Raw genomic sequence first — 13,810 nt, 5'->3', positions numbered from 1 at the left:
GACATTCTGCAGGGAAAAGTGGAGAGGGCCTGTGATTTATCTGCTGGCAGAGTTCTGAGGAACGGTGCTCGGTGAGGGCACCCAGGGTGAGACATGGAGGTAGCTGGGCAGGAACGTTGACGAGAGGTGGCTGAGGCATTTGCTGTTGAGGAGGCAGCGAGCAGGTTGGTTTGGGAATGCCGAAAAATAGGCTGAGGATTCAAGCTCAGGATGATAGAGAGAAGGAAGGCTGATGTTTGGCAACGAGCGTAGACTGGGAGAGCTGAAATACCTGGAAAGTGGAAAGATGCAAGGTGGCATAGTCAAGTGAGTAGACGGGAGTGAGAAAGGAAATAAGAAGCCCAAGGGGGGCCAAAATAAGGAAAAACTAACAGGCTCAGATCTGGTACAGCAACCAAAATGCTGACATGAGGAATTTTTCATTTCTCACTCCTGGCAGAGATTAGGGGAGACTTGAGGCAGCCATAAAGAGAGGACAGGGAGGAGCTGACATGGAACAGTCCAAAGTTCAAGTCTGAGGGCCAGGAGGCTGTGGTGGAATGAAGTCCACTTAAGAATGCCACAAATGAAGAAATGTTTTGTGGTTCCATTCTTCTAAATTCCATTTAATAGTAGTCGGAATTAGGAAGCCACAGAATAGAGGATTTCCAGATGTTCGAAGATGAAAAACAGAGTATATTTTATTTTACTTTGAGAAAAAAATCTACAAAGAGTTGGTACTTTGATGGTTAACAGCAGTGGAATTGAACCTTGTGTAATTGGGAAAGGGGTCTTCAATAAGCGCATCAGCTATTCAGGAGAGCTCATTTCAGTGGCTGCCCAAGCCCAGTTGAAGCAGAGTGACATGTATGATCGATACTAATATTTGAGAACGCCTGTTTTACTCTCTTGATGGTATTCACAGAGAGGACACTGGGCTTTCCTTCAGACAATTTTTCCTCTACTCTCCTGAAAGTGCCAACTGTTATTGCAATACAGCTGCACCAGTGCTAACCGCCCTCCGGTGCCTCACTCAAATGGTCATTCTATGTGTGTGGGCCTCCATAGAGTATGTCAGCAGCTGTAGGGGGAAAGCATCAAGTTGAGCCTAATCCTGTTCTCACTCAGTACTCATTTTCTATTTTTCTCTCACACGCTCTGTCTCTCTCTCAGGCCCAAACACACTAGTATAGAATTGCACTCAAATGTACGTGTGTCAGCTTGCCTCAGGTGGACCACATCACCTGGGTTGACACTTTAGTGCAATACTGAGGGAGTGCTGCATTGCCAGAGGGGAGGAAAGGTAGCCACTTTACCAGGAGAGCTCCCAATTAATTCTACTTGTCTGGTTTGGTGCAGCTGCAACAACACTCGTAATCTCCCTTCCTCTCTTCAAGCAACCCCAGCAGAGAATAGATGAATTTGCTGTGTGTAAATTGTGCCGCCCTCTGTCTAGGCTACAGGGTTTTTTTTTAAAATCCGTTCTCGGGATGCAGGCAAAGCTAATTAAGCAGCATTTATTGCCCATCCCTTGTTGTCCTGGGAAGGTGATGATGGGCTTTTGTCTTGATAGTAATTGATTGAATGCCTAGCACTTTGGCATGTCCCAAGGGTACACCAAGATGTGACATATGCAGGTATATTCCTTCCCCCAAGCACAGGCTGCTGGCCTAAGACACTGAGGCCTCTGATGTGCTGGATGGGTTTGGTGAACCCGGCATAGACAAACAGGGAGCATTCTGTATGGTTTAGTGGAAGGAAGTGGTGGATAAGACAGTTCCCATAAATGAAGGAATAGAACCCAAAGACAGAATCTGCCTTGTGCGAGAGGCACCGGCTTTTTAAATATTCTAGTTATTGATCATTGCAGCACCTTAAAAGACTTGTAAGTTTTCTTTTTATTCATTCACTGGATATGGGCATCGCTGGTAAGGCCAGTATTTATTGCCTGTCCCTATTGAGAAGGTGGTAGTGAACTACCTTCTTGAATACAACTGAGTGGCTTGCTAGGCCATTTCTGAGGGTGATTAAGAGTCAACCGCATTGCTGTGGGTCTGGAGTCACATGTAGGACAGACCGGGTAAGGACGGCATATTTCCTTCTCTAAAGGACATTAGTGAACCAGGTGGGTTTTTACGACAATCCGGTAGTTACATGGTCACCATCATTGAGACTGGCTTTTTAATTCCAGGTTTATTTAATTAATTGAATGTTAATTGCTCAACTGCTGTGTTTGGAATTTGAACATATGTCTCTGAAGCATTAGTCCAGGTGGTCCAGTCCAAGGGGCATAACCACTATGCCCCCATTTAATAGCAGAAATAGAATATTCCTCCTTCCTCACAGCGTTTATCTTCCGGTGCCATTCTTTATCTCATGGTCCCATTCAGTGGCTGAGGTGTCAGAATTGGGTGCCTTTTCATTGAGAATTTGTCTCCGAGCAGCTGAAAGAGCAATAGGTGCTCCAATGTTGGGATGCACTAAACTTCCAACCTGTAGCAGCACCTACACAGATTTTTTTTAAATGTTAACAGCACAGGAATTATTAACTTGAGATTGTGCCACGATGGACCTTCTGGAACGACCCTGCATTCCTGACAATAGAATTCTCTTTGTGGCCTGGAGGATTGAGTACTTCAGGGCATCATACACAAACCAGATTCTCTGCTGAATTATCTAATCTCGCCTCAGAGCCAAACTTTGGGAGAATCATAGAATAGTTACAGCACAGAAGGAGGCCATTCGGCCTGTCGAGTCCGTGTCAGGAGGAGCACAAGGACAAAATCTACCCCTATTCTCACTACTGACTGCTAATTCCCTATTGCTGTACTGCGTGCGTTTGCAGACACCAGGTGAGGCCAGGATTGGTCTCCACTGCAGTAGCTGGCATTGGTCAAATAACCCAATGGCACTGACTATTTTTGCTATCCATGTGAACAATAGCCCCTATATATACCAAGTAGTAGTAAGGGGAAGTATCCCATATGTACAAGGGCAGCAGCACTGGTGGGGGGTCCCATACAAGGCAGTAGTACTGATGGGGTCCTATACAAAGGCAGCAGTACTGGTGTGGGGTCCCAGATCTACAAGGGCGGCAGTGCTGGTGGGGGTCCCCATACATGGGCATCAGTACAGGTAGGGGTCCCCATGCAAAGGCAGCAGTACTGCTGGGGGTCCCCATACAAGGACAGCGGTACTGATGTGGGGTCCCAGATCTACAAGGGCAGCAGTACTGGTGTGGGGTCCAAGACCTACAAGGTTGGCAGTACTGGTGGGGGTCCCATTTATACAAGGGCAGCAGTAGTGGTGGGGGTCCCGTACAACGGCAGCAGTAGTGGTGGTGGTTCCATATATAAATACAAGGGCAGCAGTAATGGTAGGGAACCCATATAAAGAACGAGACTTGCATTCCTATAGCATGTTTCACAAACACAGAATGTCCCAAATTGCTTTACAGTCAATGGAGTACTTTTGAAGTGCAGTCACTGTAGCCAAGAGAGAGTGTGACTAGCTGAGTTGCTCTTGCAGAGAGCCAACACGGTAATGACGGGCCAAATGGCAGCCTTCTGTGCTGTAACCATCCTGCGATTCTCTGATAATGTAGGAAACTCAGCAGCCAATTTACAACAGCAAGCTCCCACAAACAACAATGTGATAAGACCAGATAATTATTTTTGTGATGTTGTTTTCCTTAGAACAGAGGAGGCTGAGGAGCGACTTAATTGAGGTGCACAAAATTATGAGGGGTCTAGATGGAGTAGACAGGAAGGACCAGTTTCCACTAGCGGAGAGGTCACTTACCAGGAGGCACAGATTTAAGGTGATTGTTAGAAGGATTAGAGGGGACATGAGGAAAGCCTTTAACACCCAGAGGATGGTGGGTGTCTGGAATTCACTGCTCGAATCGGTGGTGGAGGCAGAAACCCTCAACACGTTTCAAAGGTACCTGGACATGCACCTGAAGTGCTGTAACCTGCAAGGCTATGGACCAGGTGCTGGAAGGTGGAATTAAATTGGGCAGCTAGTTTTTTCTCGGCCGGCACGGACATGACTGGCTGAATGGCCTTCTTCTGTGCCGTAATTGTTCTATGGTTCTATGTTGATTGAGGGATAAATATTGACCAGGAAACTGGGGATAACTTCCCTTCTCTTCAAATAGTGCCATGAGACCACCTGAGAGGGCAGACGGGACCTCAGTTTAATGTCTCATCCAAAAGACTGCAATTCTGACAGTGCAGCACTTCCTTAATACTGCAATGGGAATGTCGGCCTAGATTTCGTGCTCAGGTCTCTGGAGTGGGAACTTGGACCCACAGCCTTCAGACTCAGGTGAGAGTGCTACCAACTGAACCATAGCTGACAAGGGCAAGTGGAATTAGTTGGGAGCCCTCCTGGTGAAGTGGCTACCTTTCCTCCTGTCTGGCAATGCATCATTCCTTCAGTACTGTACTGAAGTTTTAATTGAGTTCATGTGGTCAAGTTGTGGAATGGGACCTTTAGTTCTTGACACTCCAGCCAGGGGAAACAGATCTCAGCATTTACCCTGTCAAGCCCTCTAAGAGTTACATTGTTTCAATGAGATCACCTCGCATTCTTCTAAACTCCAGAGCATAGGTTCATTCTACTCAATCTCTCCTCATAGGACAATTCTCTCATCCCAGGGATCAGTCGAGTGAACCTTCATTGCATTCCCTCTCGGGCAAGTATGTCCTTCCTTAGGTGAGAAACCCAAAACTGTACATAGTACTCCAGGTGTGGCCTCACCAAGGACCTATACAATTGTAGAAAGACCTCTTTACTCTTATACTCCATTCTTTTTGTAATAAAGGCTAACTACCATTTGTTTTCTTAATTGCTTGCTATACCTGCATGTTAACTTTCTGTGATTCGTGTACAAGGACCCTCAGATTCCCCTGAATGTTTCCCAGTCTCAGCATTTTAAAAAATTCTGCTTTTAGGACTAAAGTGGATAACTTCATATTTCTCTGTATTGTGTTCTATCTACCATTCTTGCCCACTTAACTTGATCTGTCTAAGTCCTTTTGTAGCCTGTGCATCCTCCTCACAGCTTACTTTCTCATCTAACTGTATACATGGGGTGGGGGAGGGGGGGGGTGGAATGGAAAGTGGGGGTGGACCCCAGTATCATCAAAAGTGACCATATAAGTTGTTGGATTGTTGTTAAAACTGAACTGGTTCACTAACTTCCTTTTGGGAACAAAACTTTGACGCCCAGTGTGGTTCCCAGAATTGGACACAATAATCCAGCTGAGGCCAAACGTGATTTATAGGTTTTGCATAGCTTCCTAGCCTTTGCCATTTATCTTGATGATTGTGGATCTTGATCTGTACAAAATGGGTGCAGTATTTCCCCTCTATAAAAACTGTCAAATGCACTTCTAAGCTACTTATTGCAGTACTTTGGGAGGCTTCTGATTAGTGACATGGTGCTGCATTAATGCCTATCTTTCTATCGATAAGCAGGGACTCAGTCTATTGGACGTTGCATCTATTTTTAATTTTAAAAAAAAGTTAGCATGGCCTTTCTGTTTATTGATTTGAGTGTGGGAAATCGAGGATTTAACAGCCAATAAGAGTTTTATTTTGATTTTTCAGGGCAAAGTGGCTCAGACAGCCTGCATGTCCGCATGCAAACACCTCTCCACATCTCTGCTGCAGCTGCTCCTAGATACCGAGGTCAAGCAGATCACCATGGGAGCCTTAAAACAGTTCAATATGGACATAAAAGAGTGTGAGCGTAAGTGATGAAAGGGACTTGCCTTCTAGATAATGCAGCTAATGAATTTTACTCTTATTGCCAATGAACTCCCTCCCTAAAAATGCTGTGAAGGTTGGTGATCAATTGAAAATTTCAAAGCTGAAATTGATAGATTTTTGTCAGGAAGGGTAGTAAGCGATTTGGCACCAAGCTGGGAAAATGGAGTGAAGGTAAACGTCAGTGATGATCTAATTGACTGAACAGGCTTGAAAAGGCTGAGGCTAACATCTCATCTGAATGACAGCACCTCTGACAGTGCAGCACAGAAGGAAGCCATTCAGCCCTTTGAGCCTGTTCAATCAATTAGATCATCACTGACATTTACCTTCACTCCATTTACCCAACTTGGTGCCAAATCGCTTACTACCCTTCCTGTTTGACAAATCTATTAGACAATTTTGAGGATGTAACTGGTAGGATAGATAAAGGGGAACCAGTAGATGTAGTATACCTGGATTTTGAAAAGGCATTCGATAAGGTGCCACAAACAATTAATAGGCAAGGTAAGAGGGCTCATGCTATTGGGGATAATCTCTTAGCATGGATAGAGGGTTGGTGAACAGACAGGAAGCAGAGAGTGGGCATAAATGGGGCATTTTCAAGTTGGCAGGCAGTGAATAGCAGGGTGCCACAAGGATCAGTGCTGGGGCCTCAGCTATTTACACTCTATACTAATGACTTGGATAAAAAGACAGAGAGTAATGTATCTAAGTTAGCTGATGATACAAAGCTCGGTGGAAAGGTAAGCTGTGGGGAGGATGTAGAGAGGCTGCAAAGAGACGTAGATAGGTTAAGTGAGTGGGCAGCAAGATGGTAAATGGAGTATAATGTAGGGAAGTGTGAAGTTGTTACTTTGGTCGTAAAGATACAAAAGCAGAATATTTTTTAAAAGATGCGAAACTGGTAAGTATTGTTCAGACAGACTTGGAGGTACTCGTACAAGGAAAGCACAAAGTTAACATGCAGGTGCAGCAGGCTATTAGGAAGGCAAATGGCATGTTGGCCTTTATTGCAAGGGGATTGGAGTACAAGAATAAAGAAGTCTCACTAATATTGTACAGGGCTTTGGTGATATCGCACCTGGAATACTCTGTGCAGCTTTGGTCTCCACATTTAAGAAAGGATATACTTGCACTGGAGGCAGTGCAGCGAAGGTTTACTAATTTGGTCCCTGGGATGAGGGGATTGTCCTATGATGAGAGGCTGAGTAAATTGGGCCTATACTCTCTGGAGGTTAGAAGAGGGAGAGGTGATCTAATTGAGACATACAAGATTCTGAAAGGGCTTGATAGGGTAGAAGCTGAGAGATTGTTTCCATTGGTCAGGGAATCTAGAACACGGGGACGCCGTCTCAGGATCAGGGGTCAATCATTTCGGACTGAGATGAGGAGAAATTACTTCACTTAAAGGGTTGTGAATCTTTGGAGTTCTCTACCCCAGAGAGTTGTGGATGCTCCATCATTGAATACATTTAAAGCAGGGATAGATAGATTTTTGGTCTCACAGGAAATCGATGGATATGGGGAGTGGGCAGGAAAGTGGAGTTGAAGCCCAAGATCAGCCATGATTGTACTGAATGGCGGAACAGGCTCGATGGGCCGTATGATCTACTTCTGCTCCTAATTCTTGTGTTTTTGTGGATGGAAAAGTTCCCATGGCACTATTTCGAACAAGACCAGGAGAGTTCTTGCTGGTTTTCGGGCCAATATTTATAGCTCAACTAACACCTGGTCATTATCACATTGCAGTTTGTGGGAGCTTGTTGTGCATAATTGGCTGCTGAATTTCCTGCATTACAACAGAATTCAAAAGAATTGGCTGCAAAGCGCTTTGGAACATCCTGAGGTTTTGAAAGACGCTATAGAAATACAACTCTGTCTTTCTTATATTTTGACGTGCAGCTTTATCCTTAAACCGACACCACACTCCAGTTGTGCGCGCACTTTCTGCCTCTCACTGAAGCTGTTGTGACAGAACACCCGATCAGAAACAGTGGTGTGAGCAGAACTTGGATTCGTAGAATCGCACAGCACAGAAGGAAGCCATTCAGCCCATCATACCTGTGAAGGCTGTTTGGTAGAGAGCTCCAGTTAGTCCCAATCCCTCTGCTCTTATCCAATTCCAGTATTTAGCCAATTCCCTTTTTTATGGTGACTAATGAATCTGTTTTCATCACCCTTTCAGACAGAACATTCTAGATCACAAAAAATGCTCATCTCACCCCTGGTTGTTTTGCCAATACCTTAAATCTGTGTCCTCTGGTTACCAACCTACCGGCTACTGGAAACAGTTTTTCCTTATTTACTCTTATTAAAACCATTCATGATTTTGAATACCTCTCTTAAATCTCCTCCTAACATTCTCTGTTCAAAGCACCACAATCCCAGCCTCTCCAGTATTTTTTTTTATCCTTTCATGGGATGTGAGCATCGCTGGTAAGGCCAGCATTTGTTGCCCATCCCCAATTGCCCTTGACAACTGAGTGGCTTGCTCGGCCATTTCAGAGGGCAGTTAAGAGTCAGCCACATTGCTGTGGGTCTGGAGTCACATGTGAACCAGACGGGATAAGGACGGCAGATTTCCTTCCACAAAGGACATTAGTGAATCAGGTGGGTTTTTACAACATTCAATTATAGTTTCATGGTGCCATTACTGACACTAGCTTTCAGTTCCAGAATTTTTAATGAAGTAATTGTATTTATTAATTAAACTTAAGTTCCGCTAGCTGCCATGGTGGGATTTGAACGCATGTTCCCAGGAGGGCATTAGCCTGGGCCTCTGAATTACTAGTTCAGTGACATTTCCTTTACGCCACCATCTCCCCTTTTTTAATTTCCACATAACTGAATCTTTCATCCATTCTCCTAAACCTCCTCTGCACTTTCTTCAAGGTCTTGACATCCTTTCTAAAATGTGGTGCCCAAAATCAGACACAGTGGAGGTCCTAACCAGTTATTTATAAAGATTAGCATAACTTCCTTTCTAAAAAGTGAAATGGATCAATATTTGAAATTTTTTATTTAAAAGGCTACAGGGAATGTGCAGAGGGATAGGGCTATAAGAGCAGAGCTGGTAAAGGCTCACTGGTCCAATTAGGTCCTTAACTCGGTCTCATTTTTCCATCTTTCGTTCTGTAGCATTTGGAGTCACTGCAGTTTTTGTTTCTGTACCCCTTGGAATGTGGAGGGTAAAATATTAAGGAAGTTAAACCTCTTGCTGCTGAACCCTATCCCAGCTGTTGGAAAATATATTTGTAGATGTTTGAGGTCAGCATTGAGCTTGTTTGATAAGTGACTTAGAGTGGCGTTTCTACAAAATTTGCCAGTTCTCGATCATAAATTTTTGTACCTGTTTCAACTTGGCCATCTTTACCCCTCAGCCAATATCACCCAAAAAAAACAGATTCTGTGGTCATAACAAATCTTATATTTAGGGTCCCACATGGAGCTTAGTGGAATGCTTATTTTTATATGGAAGTTTCAATATTTTGTATAATTCAATACAAATACAGCATCGCTAGCAAGGCTGGCATTTATCCCCTATCCTTAGTTGCCCTGAGCAGCTTAATAGATGTGCTGGAGCACTTCAGAGGTCAGTTGGTGTGGAACTGGAGTCACATAGGTCTAGACTGGGTAAGGATGGCAGATTTCCGTACCTCAAGGACATCAGTGAACCCAGTTGGGGTATTTAAGACAATCTTGACAGCTTCATGGCCACTTTTACTAAGACCAGCTTGTTTTTTCTTTCCTGGTATCTTTTTAAACTGAATTCAAATTCTTAAACAGGGCGGCATTTAAACTCTCATCCTCTAGGTTATTAGTACCTGCCTCTGGATTACTCGTTGAGTAGCATAATCTCTACACCACTGTGCCTACCTTCTGCCACCTCATGCTAGGATCATGCATTTGTAAAGGCTAGGAAAAAAGAGACCATTTTTTCTTTGAAAGTTCATGTTCTCGCCAGAATTACAAAAGAAAAAAGGTGGGGTGGTGGGGGAAACTGATAGGAAAGGGGTTCCCCCCACCATCCTCCACCCTTGGTCAACTGCAGAAACCACTGAGCCTCCCTGTTCACTCCCCGTAGAACTCTGCACAGGTTAGAAATGCGTAGCTGGAACTACAGCTCATATTGTGAGAGGAGTGGAGAACCAACTAGCAAGGCTTCCCCCACCATGTCCCATACATTGGAGTGGGTTTTTTAAATACAAAACCAACAGAAAAGCCACATGCTGGATAATAAAGTCGCTGCAGTTTACAAGGTACCAAGCGGCCTTTTCAACCCCGTTGCACTCTTATAAAAAAAAAAGTGCCCCAGTGCGAGAGCAAAAACACAAGACTCCCTTCAGCCACATCTAGTAAAAGCAAATTAATGGTTCCATAAAGATGAACACGATGATTAGAGGAACAGTGGTTCAGCATGCTGTTGTATGGCTATCACATTTTTGTTTAATGAAGGCAAATGTTAACCTTTACGGCAATGGGCAGGCATTTGTTTGGGAGTCTCGCCATGGTTCCACCTCATTAATAAAGAAAACAAACTGACAAAAGAAAGAAATTAAGAGTTTTAGGTCCACGAGACTTTGACCTGTAAGGGTGTCACTAACTCAGTCATAATTACCTGATTTCTTCCCCAGCCCCTGGAAAGCAAGGAGTGCAGGAGGAGACGATGCAATGAATTGTAATCCTCACAGAGTTAGGACATGAGCAGCAGGATTTGTGCCAAGTTAACTGATCATAAACCAGGTTTTGGCAGAGGTCTCCACCCCCTATTCTCGGTTGCTGCTCAGTGACCATCCCCAGGAACTGCTCCTGTACAGACCTACGACAAGGAGACGGAACTGGACTTAGCTAAAGGCCTTCAAACAAAATAGCCTACTTTTTCTCCAGAGATGTTCATCCAGTTTCCTCACTCAGACTCAGTAGCCACTCCCCACCATCAGCCATGTGTTACTGATTGTATCTCCACTGATGCTAATCCAGTTCCCTCACACTTCACTCAGGAACTCCTCCCCCTCAGCTCCCTCTGTAATTCATTTTTGTATCTTTTTCAGTGTTTCAGTGACCTTTTTTTTAAATATGGAGACCGTATCTATGTGCAGTTCTTCTAATATTAAACACCTTTTTTCATTTTAATTTGTTATATGTTTGCTAAGTAACAATGACTACACTTGAGTTAATTCATTGAAACACTTCAGGGTGTTTCTGATAGATGTTACAAGGAACCCAGTAAATACAATGCTCAATGGCTTCACTTGAAAGATTTATGTGGTAGAGGGTTTGTCTCCTGCACTTCCTTCCCCTTAAATTTGCTGTTTTTTAGAGATTAGTTTGTATCGATCAGAAATTTTTGGTCACGAAAGTGTCATATTTTTGAAAATTCCGCAGATGTTTTGACTTGTCTTAAGTCATTGATGTTGATTGCTAGATTCGAAGCATGTTTTGTTGTTCACCACCTTGAAGGACATTGATGGAGATCTTTATCTTCTGCACATCAGTTGTCTGCTCCATTAACTCAGTTAATTCCAAAATTCAATTTCAGTGTCGACATATTTTTAGCCCCCTTGTGCATTGTATTTAATTACTCTGCATTGTACACCTTTTGCAGTTCATGCATCTAGACAAATCTCCTTTCGTCAGAACAGCTCCAACTGATCGCCAGTATCCACAACTTTAGGGGAGAGAGTGTTAAAATTTCCACTGCCTTCGATGTGTAAATGTGCATCCCTGAATGGCTGAGCTCTGTATCTTTCCTAAGGTGCAGTCTCCATCTGTAGATGTCCTCTCAGTAATGCAGTCATCAATATTGTTTACTAGGAACAATAGGAGTCCCTAACTGGAACTCTTGGGGAATTCTACTTCTGATAGCTGTTTTGTTTTCCTTTAATTAAGAAACATGAGTGAAGGATCAATGCTAATTGCGCAGGTTGAATGGCAGAGCAGGCTCGACGGGCCGAATGGCCTCCTCCTGCTCCTATTTCCTATGTTCCTATATTCTATTCATTCTTGGGATGTGAGGTTCACTGGCAAGGTTGGTATTTATTGCCCATCCCTAGTTGTCCTTTAGAAGGCAGTGGTGGGCCTTCTTCTTGAACTGCTGCAGTCCATGTGGTGCAGGTACATCCACAGTGCTGTAAGGTAGGCAGTTCCAGGTTTTTGACCCAGTGATGATGAAGGAATGGTAATATAGTTTTAAGTTGCGATGGTGTGTGACTTGGAGGGGAACTTGGAGGTGATGGTGTTCCCACGTGCCTGCTGCCCTCGCCCTGCTTCCTCCTCAGTCTTGCATCTTCTCTGCGATGAAACAATGTTCATCTCCTACTCTAACTCATTCGTTCCAAGGATCTTCTCACTCCCTCAGTCTTCCTTGCTTTCTTTTAATTAAGAAAGATGAGTGAAGGATCAATGCTAATTGTGCAGGAGACCACCAAGATTGAAGAGAAGATGAAGCTCAACAAAATCAGAATGAGCATGCTTCAGTTTAAAGGCCTGTAGAGGAACTCACAGTGCTATTAGGAAGGGAGTTCCAGGATTTTGACCCAGCAACAGTGAAGGAACGGTGATAGAGTTCCAAGTCAGGATGGTGTGTGACTTGGAGGAGAACTTGCAGGTGGTGGTGTTCCCATGCATTTGCTGCCCTTGCCCTTCTAGTCGGTAGAGGTCGTGGGTTTGGAAGGTGCTGTCGAAGGAGCCTTGGTGAGTTGCTGCAGTGCATCTTGCAGATGGTACACACTGCTGCTACTGTGCGTCAGTTTTCCAGTGTGTCTCCAGTGTGAAGGGAATGAGTGTTGACGGTGATGGAAGAGGTGCCAATCAAGCGGGCTGCTTTGTCCTGGATGGTGTTGAGCTTCCTGAGTGTTGTTGGAGCTGCACTCATCCAGGCAAGTGGAGAGTATTCCATCACACTCCTGACTTGTGCCTTGTAGATGGTGGACAGGTTTTGGGGAGTCAGGAGGTGCGTTACTTGCCACAGGATTCCTAGCCTCTGACCTGCTCATGCAGCAACGGTATTTATATGGCTATTCCAGTTCAGTTTCTGGTCAATGATAGCCCCTAGGATGTTGATAGTGGGGGATTCAGTGATCGTAATGCCATTGAATGTCATGGGGAGATGGTTAGATTCTCTCTTGTTGGAGATGGTCATTGCCTGGCACTTGTGTGGCGTGAATGTTACTTACCACTTATCAGCCCAAGCCTGAATATTGTCCAGGTCTTGCTGCATTTCTACACTGACTGCTTCAGTATCTGAGGAGTCACAATTGGTGCTGAACATTGTGCAATCATCAGCGAACATCCCTACTTCTGACCTTATGATTGAAGGAAGGTCATTGATGAAGCAGCTGAAGATGGTTTGGCCTAGGACGCTTCCCTGAGGAACTCCTGCAGTGATGTCCTGGAGCTCAGATGATTGACCTCCAACAACCACAGCCATCTTCCTTTGTGCTAGGTATGACTGCAACCAGCGGAGAGTTTTCCCCCGATTCCCATTGACCTCAGTTTTGCTAGGGCTCCTTGATGCCATACTCAGTCAAATGCTGCCTTGACGTCAAGGGCAGTCATTTTCATCTCACCTCTTGAGTTCAGCTCTTTTGTCCATGTTTGAACAAGGTTGTAATGAGGTCAGGAGCTGAGTGGCCCTGGCGGAACCTAAACTGCCCGTCACTGAACAGGTTATTGCTAGGGCAAGTGCTGCTTGTTGGCAGTATCCAGTGCCTTCAATCGTTTCCTAATTTCACGCGGAGTGAATCGAATTACCTGAAGTCTGGCATCTGTGATGCTTGGGACTTCAGGAGGGGGGCGGAGATGGATCATCCACTCTGTACTTCTGGCTGAAGATTGTTGCAAATGCTTCTGCCTTATCTTTTGCACTGATGTGCTGGACTCCCTCATCATTGAGGATGGGGATATTTGTTGTGGAGTCACCTCCTCCGGTTAGTTGTTTAATTGTCCACCGCCATTCACGGCTGGATGTGGCAGAACTGCAGAGCTTAGATCTGATCCGTTGGTTATGGGATTGCTTAGCTCTGTCGGTCACATGCTGCTTATGCATTTTGGC

General features: G+C 44.6%; 1 protein-coding gene across 3 annotated transcripts in view; it reads left to right on the top strand.

Moving 5' to 3' along the window:
- Window positions 1-13,810, top strand: part of LOC137367890 (exocyst complex component 6B) — a 755,392-nt gene that overhangs the window by 593,129 nt on the left and 148,453 nt on the right. For all 3 annotated transcript variants that reach the window (XM_068028681.1, XM_068028683.1, XM_068028682.1), the window contains exon 19: window positions 5,596-5,737. In XM_068028681.1, the coding sequence (XP_067884782.1) occupies window positions 5,596-5,737 (142 nt within the window). The remainder of the gene's footprint in view (window positions 1-5,595; window positions 5,738-13,810) is intronic.

The sequence above is a fragment of the Heterodontus francisci genome, chromosome 1 (assembly GCF_036365525.1).
Source record: "Heterodontus francisci isolate sHetFra1 chromosome 1, sHetFra1.hap1, whole genome shotgun sequence".
NCBI lineage: Eukaryota > Metazoa > Chordata > Chondrichthyes > Heterodontiformes > Heterodontidae > Heterodontus > Heterodontus francisci.
The sequence above is the reverse complement of the archived record's forward strand: the minus strand, read 5'-3'. Positions and strand labels throughout refer to the sequence as shown.